Here is an 18,303-nt window from a genome sequence, read left to right on the forward strand (position 1 = left end):
GATTCGCTTGTAATAGACGCAAACTCATCGAAGGAAACTAAGCATACTGACACGGACACAGCAACTACACACGCATTATTAAAATGCAATACAACAGTATGGTATTGTGCTGTACTCCTTCTTTGGTATTGATGCCAATTGTGACGTTTTGGTCTCTCAGAGTCTTATTTGTGTCAGTATTTTGAGGTAATAATCTTGCCATATCAATTGTGACGCTTTGGTCTATTCTGTAACATAATTTTGAGGTAATCATCTACGGTCACATGATGGTGTCTATCTGTGACATACAGAGAGAGATCTTATGTAAAGAACACTGACTATCTGTTGTCCTAATCAGAACCCCATTTTAAGCGAAAGTGTATTTCCTTTCTAGTCTATGGCTCATAATGATTGTATTTGTTTCTTGGTATACTCATTTCTCAACAAGTCTTGGTGTTTTATCATTCTTTGGGACATTTTTGTAGACTACACCTTAAAATGTTATATTCTATTCTGTAGGCTTTTGAGCCGGGAAAAATAGGAAGGATTAACTTCAATTTCGTAAACATCCAATACAAAAATGTCAAGCATATACAGTAATTCACAACAATCAATTCCAGCCATCAGGCCCAACATGAAAGTGCCAATGCCATTACTGAACAGCACAATATCACATCACTCTTATTTGTGTTGCTAGAAAGTTTATAATTATTATAGGTATGCACAATATCGAGATGAAGGGGTCATTGATGAGGGTATTCTTTCTGTGATGTGGTGCTGATGTTACCTCATTGGGGTAGAAAACAGGAGAGGAAGACAAGAACACTCGAGATTAAGCTAATATAAGATAGTATACATTAGAAACGTTTTAGTCATTTAGCAGACACTCCTACCCAGAGCGAATTAGAGTAGTGAGTGCACACATGTTCGTACATTTTCCTCCTGGACTCGGAAGTAAACGTAACACCGTAAACAAAAATCCGGGACACTCAAATTAGTATGATATGTTACATTTGTATGGTATGTATTAATTAGTCATCCATTTCGTATGATGTGTTACAAATTCAAATTCGTATGATATGTTACGAATTGCAAAAGTTGCTAAAGTTAACTAGGTGGCTAAGATTAGCTAGGTTAACTAATATGTTATGTATTTGCAAAGTAGTAAGTAGTTGCCTGTAATGAGATTCGAACACGCAACCTTCGGTTTGCTAGACATTTGCCTTTATACCCCACCTATCCATCCTCCTTTCATTTATTGCTTAAGTAAACGTCCGTGTTATTTAACCATACCAAACTAAACATATCATACTAATTTGAGTGTACCGGATTTTCGATTGCTATGTTTCTTCTAGTCTATAAAACGAGGCTGACTTTTTCTTACTGGTCCCCTGTGGGAATCGAACCCACAGCCCTGGCATTGCACGCGGTCCTATACAGCATACAGTATATAGATTAACACAACTGCAACACAAGATACACATTGATTGGGATTCGTGCTAGAAAACAGCACTGTGTTGTGGTTGAACTGTGCTGGCACAACCATGTAGACTGAAAATAGCGAAATGGGAACAAAGTCATAACCAAACGAAGACCACACTTCTCCCACAAGAGGGCGACAGAGAATAGCCTATTGGCTACAGTCCCAATACCCAGCTGCCGACAGACCACCCAATTCAAATTGCAACAAATAAAGAAAACACAAATAGCATACATGCATGCTAATAAGTTATTGAAGTTCTCATAATGAAAATACATAGGGCTACACAAATATTGAATGACATAATTAGATAGGTCAAGCCCAGAGACCACAATCAACTACCATAACAATGATCATAAATAATCATGCAGATTATGATCATATCATATCAAATTATCACATTATTGGAGAAAACCCATTTTAACGAAGCCTAGAACACTCCAACCAATCTTCTGATAGTCAACACTTTAATACTGGACAAGCATAGTGATGGTGTTTGCTTTTATTTTTATGCTCACTTTATTTAATGAATGATTCCCAAATCATATAAAATCATAATCATGATAAGCAAGTATTCTTACCATGTTCAGGTTTCATGGTGCGTGGGGATGTTGCGAGAAGCGGACGGACAGGTGCAGTTGGCGCGAGGTAGACCGGGGAAGATCCCCTGCTGTGCCAGTTAGGTCCCTGGACGAATCCACGAGCCCCCGGGGTCAGGCGACGACGCGCTCACACTCAATCCGTCCATTGTGCCAAACCGAGAACGACGGTAATGAATCCAAACCGTCCGGTTCCAAGAAAGGGACACTGCTCCTTGCCACTGCATAATACAAAACTCAACTCAAAAGCGAAACAGCATTACCCATTACGAAAATACATAAACAATGACATTGAGGAGCAAAAGCTTTTACAGTACAGAAAGGGTTGTGTGGCAGACACAGGCTGTTAAATGAGTGACGTTCTCTTCTGGAAAATTATATATAAAAAAAAGTTCATGTTCACGGCTCCATGCCATGTGACCGGTGTGGACCAATGGGAAAGGAGGAGCCTCTTAAAGCTGTATTGCTATTTTGTACATTTTCATAAACAACAACAGATTTATGACCTAGTGAGAGAGGGAGAGCAAGAGGAGAGAGGTGGAAAGCGGGTGGGGAGATGGAGAGAGAGGAGAAGGGGCAGTTCAGAGCTAGGCGCCATCTTACCAGAAAGAGGGGGAATGCACAGTTAAACATTCAACATTCATTTCCCCTACACAGTAGGCTACACATACACAGCCTGTCCAGTCTCATGTCCTCATAGTTAGCATACTTTTGCCCATTGTTTCCCAATCTCAGTCCAGAGGACCCCAAGCACCATTATTAAGCTTTGATTATTTGAATCAACTGTGTAGTGCTAGAGCAACAAACAAAACATGCACCTCTTGGGGTCCTCAGGACCGAGTTTTGGAAACACTGCTTTAGCCTCTTTATTAAAGGAGTAGTTCACTATTTTACAACTTGATGTTAGATGAAAGTAGTAATCCATGGTTCAGTTTTCTTTGAACAGCCACTACAACATTCAGGTAACCTTAGCCACCACAAGCTAAAAGTCTATGGCAGTTATAGGAGCATGTGAGCATGTTTTAAAAAAGAAGGTAAAAATCACCTGAAATCAATTCTAATCAATTCCATATTTAGTTTGATGTTACTTAAAGGTGCTTTGGCTATTTTAAAAAAACATGCTCACATGCCCCCATCACTTCCAATGATTGTTAACTTGTGGTGTGTGTAGCACCATGGATTGCAGTTTCTACTTTCAGGGTGAGGAACCATCTCAAATTAAGTTGTAAAATAATGGACTACTCCTTTAAACACGTGTCATGGGTTTCATCAGCTCTTTTCACTTTTCCTGCTGAATGAGCCAGATAGTGTGTTATGTAATAGTATAATTTGTAGGCTTAGTGTTGTCAATATTTATTGTCATATAAAAAGAAATGTAGAACTAAATGAACGTGAAAAATGAAGACAAGTATTTTTATCCATCCATCTATTTTGGCATGTTGACTATATGTGCTTTCTTAACATTTTGTCTAAAGTTCTTATAAATGTATGGTTGTTTTACAGGAAATTCGTTACGAAGCTATTTTCAAAACTGAAGGCTTTTGTTTTTATTGGATTCATATTGTGTCTTGCATAATGTCAAAATACGAATACCTCCGAGTCAAAGCAGAGATGTGGAGGGAGCATATAGGTTATTTCTGAACATTGGAGCAGTTCTCTTGTATTCATTTGATCAGATAAAAGAAAACACACTATTTCCCTAATTTACAAATAGCCTACAAACACATGCAAGCAGACACACTCATGTCCACCAAAAATGTGATTGACGTATACGAGGATGCAAAAATACACTAACAACACGACGTCACAGTATTTACAAAGACTTCAATTTCACACATATACAAGAAGTTATACAGTATTGAAATTCAGTGATACAGTAGTAGCCGAATAGGTATGTAGTCTCTGAGGTAGGGTATTGGAATCATGCGAATATGTATTACAATCTCTACATGGCCCCAAAAGATAAGTTCTCACAAATATAAGCTATAGGAATACGCCAAATCGTAACAGCTACAGCAGTGCAATATAACGAGAATAAGGGACAGTAAAACGTTAAAGCCATATTAGCTAGTTATTAGCACTTTTACGCAACATTTGCATTTATTTCCATTTGAAATAGAAACAAATAGAATGCGAAAAAGGTCCCTTTGTCTAAGTTAATTGAAATTGAAAACTGTCGCATTAGGTAGTTCTCTGTTCAGGAATGTTATTTCAGTAGTAAAATATCTAATAGCTCCCAACCAATAATATGTATTATTGAATAACATTTACAGTATGCCTTTTCTCCATTCAAAGATCAAATTGAGTTTTCATAATAATACTATAGTGTAAATAGGTAGTATCCGTTCCTTTTCATGTGCACATAGACATATGCCCTTGGTTGCTAGAGACAGTGTTTCACTAGCTTGTATACAGTACAATAAATAAGTGCTTCTCAGCCTGCAAGTCGTTTCACCAATCCTTACTAATCTCTAAATTGATAAACAAACATGATGAACAGAGTGTGTCGATTCTATGAGAGTATACATCTTTAACATTTGACAAATACAAACATTTATGGAGTGTTTCTTTCATTAATAGCCTCTACGTCGCCAACTCCTTCTCTTGCAGGGGTTTCTGACGCCACACCCGCAGACGGGGAGTCTCCTTGCTCTGCCTCCTGGGTCTTGGAGTGTCCGTTGTTTACCGGATTACCATCCCCATCCTTGTTTACGTTCTCTGAGTTGGTACTGAGGTTTGAGCTCGAAGACTCGTCCTTGTGATCTTTCTTCCACTTCATCCTCCGGTTCTGGAACCAGATTTTGATCTGGCGCTCAGTCAGGCAGAGCGCGTGTGCTATCTCCACGCGCCTCCGGCGGTTCAGGTACCGGTTAAAGTGGAATTCTTTCTCCAGCTCCAGTGTCTGGTACCGGGAGTACGTCTGACGTCCACGCTTTCTGTTTGGATCTGAAATAAAGAATGGTTTTAATCGATGTACATATGCAGGATCTTAATTTGATCACTCTTTTGTTGTTGAGAATTTTCCTACGCAGCAGGAAATTGAAACTTCTAGAGTATTTGATATTTTAAAAGGCTTCTAAAGTTGGTCATTTCCACTTTAAAATGCCAGGCTTGATTTGCCCTAACGAAAACTGCATAAAGCCCTACAAGAAATGTTCATTTACTATAATGCACATAATAATTCACATTTCCTGTTGCTGCAGGATTATTTTCCTGTTGTTGGAAACTGGCTCAAATGAAGATCCTACATTTGTACATAGCATTTTCCCACTAGGCCCACGAATAAAAAAATCCTGCAAATTGCTCTAAAACCATGCCATTTGTAATAACTCTGATAATAACTTGATACTGATAATGACACACATGACAATTATGTGATCTTGGATTCTTGGATTTTTTTCTATAGAAAATAATAAAATTTTAAAAAACGTGCCACAGTCTGTCATTCTGCGCCATTTTTGCTAAGATTTCTTTCTCAAAATGTTTTCGGACTGTCAAGTGCTGTTTTGGCTCAGACTTCCGTCCGTTACAAATATTCCAGCTGGGATTCTAGCCTGTAGCCTATTGCTAATGCACTGCATGCCTCTCCAATTAGAAGCATGTGTTAGTCCACCGTTACTAGGTCATACCCACAGCCCATAAGCAATTACTACTGCTATTTCAATGGTATTTTTTAGACACTGTCCTGCCTACCAATTCCGTACTAATGAGACACTAGTATCAATACCACTGCTCCGACTGGTCTACTGATATTGTTTACAGCCACCACTATAGTTTAGTTATATCCCTGTGTACAAATAGGTTCCTGAAACTGATTATGTTAATCACAACTGCCATTCTGAGCCCAATCAAAAGGGCGAACTGCAGAGCGCACGAGCAATGATTAACACTACAATTTATAGCCTGGTATTTTACTGCCACAAACCGTAGAAGAGCAACAACAACAAAAACAGTGGCAATGTCCCTTCGCGATGAACACTACAGAAGCGGAGGGATAATTAATTTATGGTCACACAACTAACTAATTTTTAAAAAATCTGATTATTTCCATGCAATACCAATGGCTTCACGGAATTAATTGCACCATTAATTAAGACAACAGTAAGTTGTCCCATGTAAGATCATACCTGATGTTCTCATCCAGGGGTACATCCGGTAGTGTTTGTCCTCTGGCGAGGTGAGTGGACCCGGCACCGGCTGGATGCAGCTGTCCCCGAACAGACGGCTCTGGTCGAAAGAGCTGCAGTGCAGACTGTGCACGTCCGGCCCCTGGTCATAAGCAGGAGTAAACATCGGGGGGCTCTGGTAAATAGCATTGTTGACGTTGTAAAGTCCGGACAAGGACGTTGGGAAGGCAGGGGCTGCGGCACTGTGAACAGATGCGGGTCCTTCTCCACTGGGTCGAAGAGCGCACGAACCCCGGTCGGCATTTGGGAAGAAAGAACCGGTCGCCGTATATTTGCTAAAAAGACCATCCACATAATAAGAGCTCATATTTTTTCCTTGTGATTTGTTGGGTCAGAATCTTCAGTGTCGTTTTTACGAGGTAGTGTGATAAATGACAGCAATACACCCTAGATTTACACCAAACCACGTGATCCAGCCCTGTGACCGCTGTAGCCAATCTCCAGCAGGGCCAGAAATATCATTATGGCGCACAGACTACAGAGTACAATTAACACACACAGACTGCAGAGTAGAATTAACACAGACTGCAGAGTATAATTAACACACACAGACTGCAGAGTGGAATTAACACAGACTGCAGAGTATAATTAACACACACAGACTACGGAGTAGAATTAACACAGACTACAGAGTAGAATTAACACACACAGACTACAGAGTAGAATTAACACACACAGACTACAGAGTAGAATTAACACACACAGACTACAGAGCAGGATTAACACACACAGACTACAGAGTAGGATTAACACACACAGACTACAGAGTAGGATTAACACACACAGACTACAGAGTAGAATTAACACACACAGACTACAGAGTAGGATTAACACACACAGACTACAGAGCAGAATTAACACACACAGACTACAGAGTAGGATTAACACACACAGACTACAGAGTAGGATTAACACACACAGACTACAGAGTAGGATTAACACACACAGTCTACAGAGTAGGATTAACACACACAGACTACAGAGTAGATTTAACACACACAGACTACAGAGTAGGATTAACACACACAGACTACAGAGTAGGATTAACACAGACTACAGAGTAGGATTAACACAGACTACATAGTAGAATTAACACACACAGACGACAGAGTAGGATTAACACACACAGACTGCAGAGTAGGATTAACACACACAGACTACAGAGTAGGATTAACACAGACTGCAGAGTAGGATTAACACACACAGACTACAGAGTAGGATTAACACACACAGACGACAGAGTAGGATTAACACAGACTACATAGTAGGATTAACACACACAGACTACAGAGTAGGATTAACACAGACTACAGAGTAGGATTAACACAGACTACATAGTAGAATTAACACACACAGACTACAGAGCAGGATTAACACACACAGACTACAGAGTAGGATTAACACACACAGACTACAGAGTAGGATTAACACACACAGACTACAGAGTAGATTTAACACACACAGACTACAGAGTAGGATTAACACACACAGACTACAGAGCAGAATTAACACACACAGACTACAGAGTAGGATTAACACACACAGACTACAGAGTAGGATTAACACACACAGACTACAGAGTAGGATTAACACACACAGTCTACAGAGTAGGATTAACACACACAGACTATAGAGTAGGATTAACACAGACTACATAGTAGGATTAACACACACAGACTACAGAGTAGGATTAACACAGACTACAGAGTAGGATTAACACAGACTACATAGTAGAATTAACACACACAGACGACAGAGTAGGATTAACACACACAGACTGCAGAGTAGGATTAACACACACAGACTACAGAGTAGGATTAACACAGACTGCAGAGTAGGATTAACACACACAGACTACAGAGTAGGATTAACACACACAGACGACAGAGTAGGATTAACACACACAGACTACAGAGTAGGATTAGCACACACAGACTACAGAGTAGGATTAACACACACAGACTACAGAGTAGGATTAACACAGACTGCAGAGTAGGATTAACACACACAGACTACAGAGTAGGATTAACACACACAGACGACAGAGTAGGATTAACACACACAGACTACAGAGTAGGATTAGCACAGACTGCAGAGTAGGATTAACACACACAGACTACAGAGTAGGATTAACACACACAGACTACAGAGTAGGATTAACACAGACTGCAGAGTAGGATTAACACACACAGACTACAGAGTAGGATTAACACACACAGACTACAGAGTAGGATTAGCACACACAGACTACAGAGTAGGATTAACACAGACTGCAGAGTAGGATTGACACACACAGACGACAGAGTAAACACTGTGGGAACATATGAAATGACACAAAATACAATGTCATTGGTTCAAAAGAAAACCGCTGTCCTGTTGCAGTTATACCTTACTTTTCACAACACAGCATAACACCATCGCTCCCACCCCCTCATAACATTACATCTGGAATTTATACACAACTAAGAATATAAAACTGCATTGTGTATTTCTTTAAAAGCTTTTCTTCAATTCCATCGAATAGCTTACATGTCTAGGTGCTAAAACGGAACTATATGTGAGAGTCTACAACAAACATCAAAACATTCTGATTATAGTACACAAAGGAAAGAGCACCACATGTAAATAGTTAATTGTTTTTATACGTTTAACATATAGTCAGAATATAGGTGGGCTACATTTGATTGCTTGTCATAATTAACTTTACAACAATTTATTGTATATTACTGTGATTAAAATAATACCATTTACAATTGTAACCATTATACATTGTTTCCTATTTGAATTACTGTTGTTGTGTAACTCGTGTTTCCAAAAATATATTATAAACTGGGTGGTTCGAGCCCTTAATGCTGATTGGCTGAAAGACCATTTCTTTGTACTGCTCTAATTAAGTTGGTAGACAGTTTATAATAGCAATAAGGCACCTCGGGGTTTGTGGTATATTGCCAATATACCAAGGCTAAGGGCTGTATCCAGGCACTCTGTGTTGCGTCGTGGTTAAGAACAGCCCTGAGCCATGGTATGTTGGCCATATACCACACACCCTCGGGCCTTATTGCTTATATATAAAATTACTTGTTGTAATGAGTACAAGAAGCAAGTGTTATTGAAATATTAGAGACAATTATTTTGAGTGGTAACCCAATGCTAGATGAAGCAAGTGATTAATTAAAAACATAAAAGTTAGGTAAGCAAATTAAGTAAGTCAATTTGAATACTCAAAATGAGCCGCATTTATTTGTAGGCCTACATTTAGACATCTACTATGTTTGTGTTATCGAGCTTTCTTTCTTTAACTCTGAATTTATTATGTTTTATCTGCAATATGCTATGGCCTAATTATGTTAAGTTTATGTATATTCTTTCGTATTCCACAATGTTATCTGGAAATAAACACAGGAGGGATCAAAACTAAAAAATGCAATTCTGTGTGTGGAGTTAGTGATCATATAAAACAATTAGGCTAAATTTAAATATCACCAAACATACTCTAAAACGCAAAGCCGATCACATTTTACAATATGCCATATCATAGTACGAAAGCAAATTGAACGCAAATCAGACCAAAAGCTACTTGTGTTGGACCATATTGCAAATGTTGAATATGAATAATACTTCAGAAAAAAAGTGGAAAATAGTTTTCCACTGACTTTACAAAATGTAATTGCATCTTGTACTCTGAATCATATGTTGATATTGCATGATAATTCTGTTTATTAAACACTACCTATGTCAAGTTTTCCTATAGGCCTAACCTGAAGATAAAAATAAACGCATTCTAACTATAATAATTAGACCTACTAAATGCCTGTTTTCTTTGAAGACAATCAAACACTCAACGTTATTTGCCCAGTAAAATGTACTTAATTATCTAGATTGTCAATTCATTTGACATGTATAAAATTGAACTTTTAGGTTTCTTTGTGTAGAAAATGTAAAGATACGCATGTACAACATGCTGTGTATAACTAGACTAAGGCCTACTATTTCGTCTATTTTTATAAATCTTTATATTATTAAATACTGCCCTGGATGTGCTTACGACCACAATAGCTAATAATGTTGGGGCGGCAGGTAGCCTAAAGGTAAGAGCGTTGGATTAATAACTGGTTGCAAGATTGAATCCCAGAACTGACAACGTAAAAATCTCTCGTTCTGCCCCTGAACAAGGCAGTTAACCCACTGTTCCTAGGCCGTCATTGAAAATAAGAATTTGTTCTTAACTGACTTGCCAAGTTAAATAAAGGTCAAATAATCTGTATAAGAACAATTAGAATAACAATGTTATAGAACGCAAATTATGCAGGAAAAGGATGCATCAACATATTAGGCCTAAACATGTCTAAACGTTGTATTCCTGATGAGCGCACTGTATTCGTAAACATTCCTTAACGTGGTATTAGACTTGCATTGTAAAACCGTAGGCAGGGTGTGAAATCACTTTGTTGCACTCTTAAACTGTTGTTCCTGCGAGAGTAACCACAAAGGGAAATTCAAAAGAGGCCATTCTGAGGCTTGTTATGGAACATCAGCGCCATCCTCTGGTCACTACACAAACTTGCAGGGTGGAAAAGGTGCAATGCGCACAGAACTGCAATCACAGCCACCCGCTTAGTGGCCAAATAGAGAAAAAAAATCACATAAAGGAATGTGATTAATGTAGGAACTGTGGCATTCATTGCGCGCGGTAATATTTCCAGACGGAATGCAGATTTAGAGGTCCAGTGATTAGTATCGAGAATAGTATATCTAAAATGTCCATGTTGGCCTCATATACACTGAGACTAGGTCTTGCCTCATATACACTGAGACTAGGTCTTGCCTCATATACACTGAGACTAGGTCTTGCCTCATATAATGCTGTTGTTTTATTGCCCTTCCTGTTCCTCCAGCACGTCAACAGAACACTAGCTACCACCAGAGAAACCGAGCGAGAACGTTTCCCAGGCCAGGTAGAAACAAAGGGGCGCTCGAGATGACCATGAGTCCGGCGAGCAACATTCGGGGAGACGCCAATAAAGCTGATCATTTCCGCTAGGCCTTTTGTCCATGCTGCAGTCCTACAGAAAGAGAGAAAACAAATGGGTGCCGAGTTCTGAAAACGGCCTAATTGTGTCTGGACGGCCATAAAGCCATTAAATGTGGAATGCCAGACAGTATAGCAGGCCAGGCGTTTTATTGCTCTTTCTCTGGCCCAGCCTTTGATGTTTGGGGTCCATCTGCGTCCTCGAGGCAGAGCGCGTCACAACACCGCTATATGGCTCCATACAACTACTACAGGCCTGTGTATATTCAAATATATGTGCATGCATTATGTGAATAATGTTGTCTGAAAAACGAAGGGTGTTTCTGTGATTCTGTAATTATTTAGTTTTGCCAAGGTCCAGTTGTAGCCTATTCCACATGTCTCTATAATTTCAACTGTTGTTATTATTTGGTACACCGCAGATTTAAGATAACTCCTCTAGGCCTATAGGCCAATAGGCTTGTGGAAGCAGGTCCACCTCAACCACTCATTCTAACTAGAAGTTCATATCAAACAGATTTGTAATTTGATTACCAACACCACAGCTAAATTCCATATAGTACAGTCCCCTCGTTGAACGCTCAATACCTTCGACCTCTCTCCCCTGCACATATTGCAGGTTTTAGAACATGGCGGCCATGATGTGTCCAGAAGCACGGGGTCTTAACTGAGCGGTGGTGTCATATCATAGCTGAAGAACAGATATCCTACAGGCCCCAGCTGTTGAAGATTTCGACATCTTTTGCAGCGCTTTGCACCCCATAAACGGTTATAGTGGTAATTGTATTTTATGGCTGTATACAACTAACAATGTCCTCTGCCAAGGCGCGCGGAACAGAGCAGAGCTGCATGCACCGAGCTGCATGTTTACCCTGATACAGAGACTTCAGGCAGAGCCCCCCTCGAACCCCCCCCCCCCCTCCTCATTAACTCCACACACACACACACACACACAAATACAGTGTGTATGTGCGTGTGTGTTTTGCGCGCTGTGTTGAAGAAAGAATGCCGAGTGCGCGCTCACATTATTTGATAAGCCGTTGACATTTCAAAGTCAAAGACTCGAATTTCCTCACGGGAAATGAAATAAATGGTCGACTGTCATTACTACCTGGTTTACATTACTCCATGAATAGTTTTGTATTAGAGTATTATTCCAATATTTTGTTGGAGAGAAAATATAAGTGCAAATGAATGTAAGTGTTGGCATATAGGCTACACAATACATTTGGTAGGATGCAATACATTTGACTGTCAATATATTTAAGAATTTGATAATTTATTGAATTAATTCTTAGATTACAGTGAAATGTAAAAGCACAACAATAAGAATTCAATGTGGCTGCATTCGCAGATATAATTTGTTTTATTCAATAAATAAAGTACAAATTACATTTGAGAACCGAACATCCGAACGTCTCCAGACCATGAGGTATTCATTACGTAGCCTACAGTGTTTTTAAAATGTCCTCTCTCTCTCTTTCTAACCAATATGTCCTCTAAATGTTACTCCCTGAAATTCAGACATAGTTTCCTATACAAGCGTTATGTTTCTTCACAACGGAGTCAGGTAAAAATGAAAGAGGTTCTTGCAACAATAGGTCTTGCAATTATAGGTAGTTGAGAGACGTCTAGGTAGTCAACACAAAATGATTGTTATGTACCTTCTATTAATAGTACCAATAGGCCTATATGCATTTTAAAAAGGCTTTTGATACTCATGCACCCCCTTCAAAATGCTACCATCACGTTAGCAGCCAGACGTTAGCAGCTTAGCAGCCAGACGTTAGCAGTCAGACGTTAGCCTATCACTCCAACGTTAGATCATGAATCAACGTTACCAGTAACTGAAATAATGACAACAACAAAAAAACTTAATCACATTTAAAACTAAATTCAGTTGAACCGGAAATACAAATATCTACAAACCAGAGAACACACACATAGCTACAAACATCCATACACAAACGAGCACAGAGAACAGGCCTACTAATACTCGTGTTACACAATGACACTTGCAGCCGAGGCCTTAATTAATGAACATCCTAATAACAATAACAACAAATTATGCGCACTGTTAAATTGTGCAATATAAAGGTAGTTGCATCAAACCGACGAGTAGAGCCGGACATGCTTTTTACAAGACACATAACAGCTTATGTTTGGAATAAAACAATAAGACAACGACTTCTAAAAAATACAATATTTTCACAGATATCCCTTTTTTGTGATATTTTTTACGTTCTCGTTCAATGAGTCATAGGTACCTATAAATCATTTTTTGGTCCACAATCTTTATTACATTTCTTCATCTTCATTCTGCGGTTCTGAAACCAGATTTTGACCTGTCTCTCGGTAAGGTTGAGCTGCCTCGCGACCTCGAACCTACGGTCCCGCGTGAGGTACGTGTTAAAGAGGAACTCTTTCTCCAGCTCAAGGATCTGGTGCTTGGAGTATGGACAGCGCTTTTTTCTCGTGGCGCTTGCGTGGAGCCAGTTAGATACCGGGTTATCTGGAGAGAGGGGGTGCGAAACGAGACTGGTGTGAGCCCGGTGCTGCTGGCCCAGATATAATAAAAACACATGACCCACAAGGGACAAGGCTGATAACAAAAGCCCTGGAAATCAATTATGGATCTAAAAATCTAAATGCAATCCAAAGTAGCAATGCACTCCTATACCTGACTGTTGCTGCTGTTTAAAATCTGAAACACATAGTATCAAAACATAGAAACGGGTGAGAGAAAGATAGCCTATTATCAAGTCCCGATAAATTGCACGCCTCGAATGGCATATTTTCAACCACGCGCCCCCTCTGCTACTCACACAGTTCTACCTGCATCCCCGCAGCTTTACAGAACATAGCATTACCAAATGTCAAAGGATGAAGCAGCACTTACTTGGATCGAGGGCCGGTTTCTCCTCTATCTCCCCGTTCAGGTTTGCGGTCTGGCCAGGTAGTGTGTTCTTGTCCACCGGGGACGCCGTCGCAACTGTCCCGTTGGTGAAGTCGGACAGGAGCAGTGCGGTGTGGGATCCAGGCAGCGTGCTGTCCACTCGTGCGCCCAGGCTCTCCGGTTTGATCCCGTAATGATGACTCGTTGGTAATCCGGTCAAGGGCAAGGACCCTGAAATGGGCTCAAGCAGCCAGGACTGCATGTAGCGACCCTCCAAGTCGCCTGGAGCCGGGCCTTGGTGATGCCCATACGGGTTGTGGTACACGGATGACACGGCACCTGGAAACTGGGTCGATACATGGCCCCAGGACGGGCTGAAGACCGGAGCTTTCGTCGGGAAGGTGCAGGGCCCAAGCTCGGTGTGATCGGTGAGCGAGGTGAGCTGCCTCGCATGCTGGAGCCCCCCCGGACCGGAGGTGTATCTGGGCGCGGACAGCTCCTCGCTCTCCGGCAAGATGAGGGAGTCGACGTAGTAGCTAGTCAACGTTCCAGATGTCGACATGACAAAAGAGACTTTCACATGTACCCACACATACACAGATACATACAAAAACAAGCGTGCCACACACACCACACACACATACACACGCACTAAACCCGACTTTTACAAAATAACAATCTAAAGAAATCAAGTACAGCAACTTGGCACCACAAAGATCTACAGTGGACTAATAGTTGGGAAGCAGGACTGCCATTCGATTGGGTGACGAGCGCACGTGATCATAAAGGCTGAACAATAAAGGATAAATCAATCCCTTTGGCTATTAAATGCTCACGGGTCTCTGTCTTAAAACGTAACAATGTCTAGTTTTAAAAGCAAATTATTATTATTTTATACAATTACTGCTGATATAAATGTAGGTTAATGGAAAGGGAGAGTAGACTAAACTGAAATACCATTGGAAGTATCTGTCCATTTAGTATAGGTCAGCAAATCTAATAAATAATTCTCCCAAAACACACATTTAACGAGTATATTTACACATATGTTACAGGGTAATAAGCATTACCAATGATACTCACAACAAAACATACAGGAGCTGAACATAACCAGGATAACGCCGCCATATTGGGGCTTATTAACGATACCAAATGTCATAAACTGCATTCTTTCTATGGCGCCAAGGAACGTCAATTATTCAGATATTCTTTCTTACAACTAATGCTCTGGGTAGCTTTCCATCGTAGCATGTAACCTCTTTCATCTTCTGTCAAAATGTTCAAACCTTTCATATTTTCATTGTCAGGAAACATTCCAAAATGAAAAGCTTTTACGTTCACGCCCCGTTAAACATAAGCTTTCGAAGGTGTGCTATATCATGCTATTTTGTGAAGCCTTAGTTTGGTATTATACAATAATAACCTAATATCATATAAGATTAATAGAACCACAAGCCTGCTGAGAATAATATCTGACTAGTTGAATGTGTTATTTCATCAACATCCTATGACATTGTTATTATATTGCCTATTTGGAAAAAATATATATATAATTTCTCAGTAAAAGTAATATTCTTTTCAACAGCAAAATATGGAAAAGTTTTAGTTCGGATAGTTCTTTTTTATAGAAAACAAATGTCTAAATAGAATAGAAATGTGTGTTGGCATAGTAGTAGGTCTACCCGGTTAAGTTAATGTATTTACTGCTGCGTTAAAACAAAAACAAAAACATTTAAAGGATCATTTTACTGTTCTAGTCTAATATTGTATTCTATATCCATGAATATCCAGGATAGCCTACATTCTGGTTATTAAACAAAACCGAGGAATTAAACAGCAATGTTCTATTACAGAAAATATATTAATTTAATCAATAACCTACATGGAAATAGGCCTAATTGTGGCATATTTAAACAATTAAGATTCAACAAAATAAGCGACAATTATGGATATTCGTCATAGAAAATAGTATGCACATAGTAGTGCACGTCGTTCTGGCTTCTTTTTCAAATACAAATACTTTACCACTATTACTAAGAATTAGCCTACACATATTGTTTGCATCCGACTATTACTAGGAGTTCTATAAGCCTATTATGAGGCCACAATCATAATTAAGAAAGACCCTGTTGTTTTGGTTTACCTGGATTTTAACCTTTATTTAAAATGTATATATATATTATCAAATTTTACCCTTTTATTTTTATGTCAGATTGTCCAGCATCATCCTCAGACAATTGTTTTTATTTTTGTTCTAATTCTAATTTCTCATTTCTCACTTCTGTTCAAATCCAGGTCATATGACATAATCAACCAAAACACAGGCCCCTAACCATAATTACCATTAGCACTATCACAAATAGGCTACCAGCACAGCAGTGCCAATTATGGAAGCTACTATGGCTAATGAAAAAAATGATACACTATTAAGTAGAAAATAATAAGCTAACAAATACAGCATAATGTACAGAAGCCGTTGAGTTTCCTCAGAAAAGTGTGAGATACCGCGAGAGAAAAACATCCAATTAATAGATCATTTAATAGATAGTTTAAACATGGGGTTGTTTATTTCATCATTCAGACACATAGATCACGTTCTAATCAAATTTGAAAGCAGAAATAAAACTCGTTTTCAAAAACCGAACAACAATGGACAAGCAAATACAATACAAACCAACGGCAAACCTAAGTCTGGATACAATATGATAAAATCTGAACTAGTATGAAGAGAGGAAATCTCGGCGTAACACGTTGTAACACTTCACAGACATGTTCTCGAACCTTGCCCTACCATAGCTTTAGAGAACCGTGATAGGATAGCCCACAGAATTACGTGTTCTATTTATTACCGTCGAATAAAACTGAAAGCTAGGCCAACACCTTACAGGCCACAGGCGATTGACTACTGCTAAATAATCCACTCCAGCCTGTTTTCCCATACTGAAAAAAAACGTTATAACTCACACTAATAACTGAAAAGATAGGCGTTCATCTACCTGGAAAGCATTGGGCCTACCACTGTGCATAATCAGATAATGCTCGGTGAAAATATATTAGAGACATTAGAACAACATAAAGAGGCTAGTGGATAAATAAAGGCCATGCGCACTTAAACACAGCACAGACAGCAACCTTCAAAAGAAAAAAAGGACACACAAGTGAATGCAATAGCACTTTAAGGCTGTAAACTAAATCAGGGTGTGTTTAACACGGACCCAGTATACCGCAGGGGTTATTCACTTATTTTTCCCGCAGATAACAGCTTGTCTGGCGGATCTAAATATCGCCATAAAGCCCTTCCCGTCTTTTGTGTCCGGGCTGTATTGCGCAGCGGAAGCATCCGGTTCAATTGCCCACCGGAGCGCCGCTGAGGTCGCTGTTGCACACTCAACTTCCCCTTCCACTACAATGCAGTGGTCGTAACCGAGGCCTTGTCTGGCGTCATTGCGTCACGAGTGAGAGAAAACATACTTATCTATACGCTAAATCCAAGTCCAACTCGCCTATGGCTGAGCTTTTACCAAGATAAATATAGGACGCAGGCAATTCAGGGGCTTAATTTGACGACGAAAATAACAAGTGGAGTTTGTATAAATATTACTGACGATATGTTAAGATAAATACACGACAGTAAGTATATCTCAACAGCTAAAGGAAATAAGAAATGTCCTATTGTTTATTCATATATTTATGTAAAAACAAATAACACTCCATCCTATTACATACAATTCAATCAGATTGCACGTGTCCCAGACTACGTTGACTGAAGTTTCGATGTATTAAACTGGGCCAATTCAGACAGTTTCGTGTTGTAGAGGTAGAAAATAGATCCCAACAACATGAAACTACCTAAACCACTCCACAGTCCGCTCCAGGCCTCAAGACGCACAGCAGCCAATGCATAACGCCACGTCTTCTTCGGTTTTCATATCGATTTCAAACACCAATGCTGTTCATAACGAGCCTGTATTGAAAGTACCATGTTCTTTAATGTTCATTATCAAATCCTTGCACTGGAAACTGTCTTTCTTATTACATGTTGAGTCCAGAAAACACAAATCGCAAACAACAAATTGACTTACCCATTCATCGAAGTTATTCCACTATTCCAATCACAAAATGAATGGAAGACT

At 39.5% G+C, this 18,303-nt stretch overlaps 3 protein-coding genes across 5 annotated transcripts in view; all 3 read right to left on the reverse strand.

Annotated features, from left to right (window-relative positions):
• Nucleotides 1-2,177, reverse strand: part of hoxa3a (homeobox A3a) — a 34,373-nt gene extending 32,196 nt beyond the window's left edge. The window contains exon 1 of the mRNA XM_021559869.3: nucleotides 2,041-2,177. The gene's annotated coding sequence lies outside the window, so the exon portion shown is untranslated. The remainder of the gene's footprint in view (nucleotides 1-2,040) is intronic.
• LOC110487952 (homeobox protein Hox-A7) lies at nucleotides 2,166-7,005 on the reverse strand. Of its 2 annotated transcripts, XM_090227577.1 has the most exons (3): nucleotides 6,186-6,673; nucleotides 4,611-5,004; nucleotides 2,166-2,279 (listed from the first exon to the last, which is right to left on the reverse strand). In XM_090227577.1, the coding sequence occupies exons 1-2, from the start codon at nucleotides 6,550-6,552 to the stop codon at nucleotides 4,613-4,615; spliced, it is 759 nt and encodes a 252-aa protein (XP_090083703.1). In that variant the 5' UTR covers nucleotides 6,553-6,673; the 3' UTR covers nucleotides 2,166-2,279; nucleotides 4,611-4,612. The 2 variants fall into 2 exon arrangements, with proteins under 2 accessions (XP_090083703.1, XP_021415552.3); XM_021559877.3 differs by lacking the exon at nucleotides 2,166-2,279 and having other exon boundaries at nucleotides 3,581-5,004; nucleotides 6,186-7,005.
• A 1,862-nt stretch (nucleotides 7,006-8,867) lies between these two features.
• LOC110487956 (homeobox protein Hox-A9) lies at nucleotides 8,868-17,963 on the reverse strand. 2 transcript variants are annotated; one of them, XM_090227576.1, is made up of 2 exons: nucleotides 14,174-14,900; nucleotides 8,868-11,308 (listed from the first exon to the last, which is right to left on the reverse strand). In XM_090227576.1, exons 1-2 carry the CDS (start codon nucleotides 14,730-14,732, stop codon nucleotides 11,283-11,285), a joined length of 585 nt encoding a protein of 194 aa, XP_090083702.1. In that variant the 5' UTR covers nucleotides 14,733-14,900; the 3' UTR covers nucleotides 8,868-11,282. The 2 variants fall into 2 exon arrangements, with proteins under 2 accessions (XP_090083702.1, XP_021415554.2); XM_021559879.3 differs by lacking the exon at nucleotides 8,868-11,308 and adding an exon at nucleotides 12,618-13,786 and having other exon boundaries at nucleotides 14,174-17,963.
• Between the last annotated feature and the right edge of the window lie 340 nt (nucleotides 17,964-18,303).

The sequence above is a fragment of the Oncorhynchus mykiss genome, chromosome 30, assembly GCF_057628025.1.
Source record: "Oncorhynchus mykiss isolate SJ-2025 chromosome 30, ASM5762802v1, whole genome shotgun sequence".
In the NCBI taxonomy this organism is placed as follows: Eukaryota; Metazoa; Chordata; class Actinopteri; order Salmoniformes; family Salmonidae; genus Oncorhynchus; species Oncorhynchus mykiss.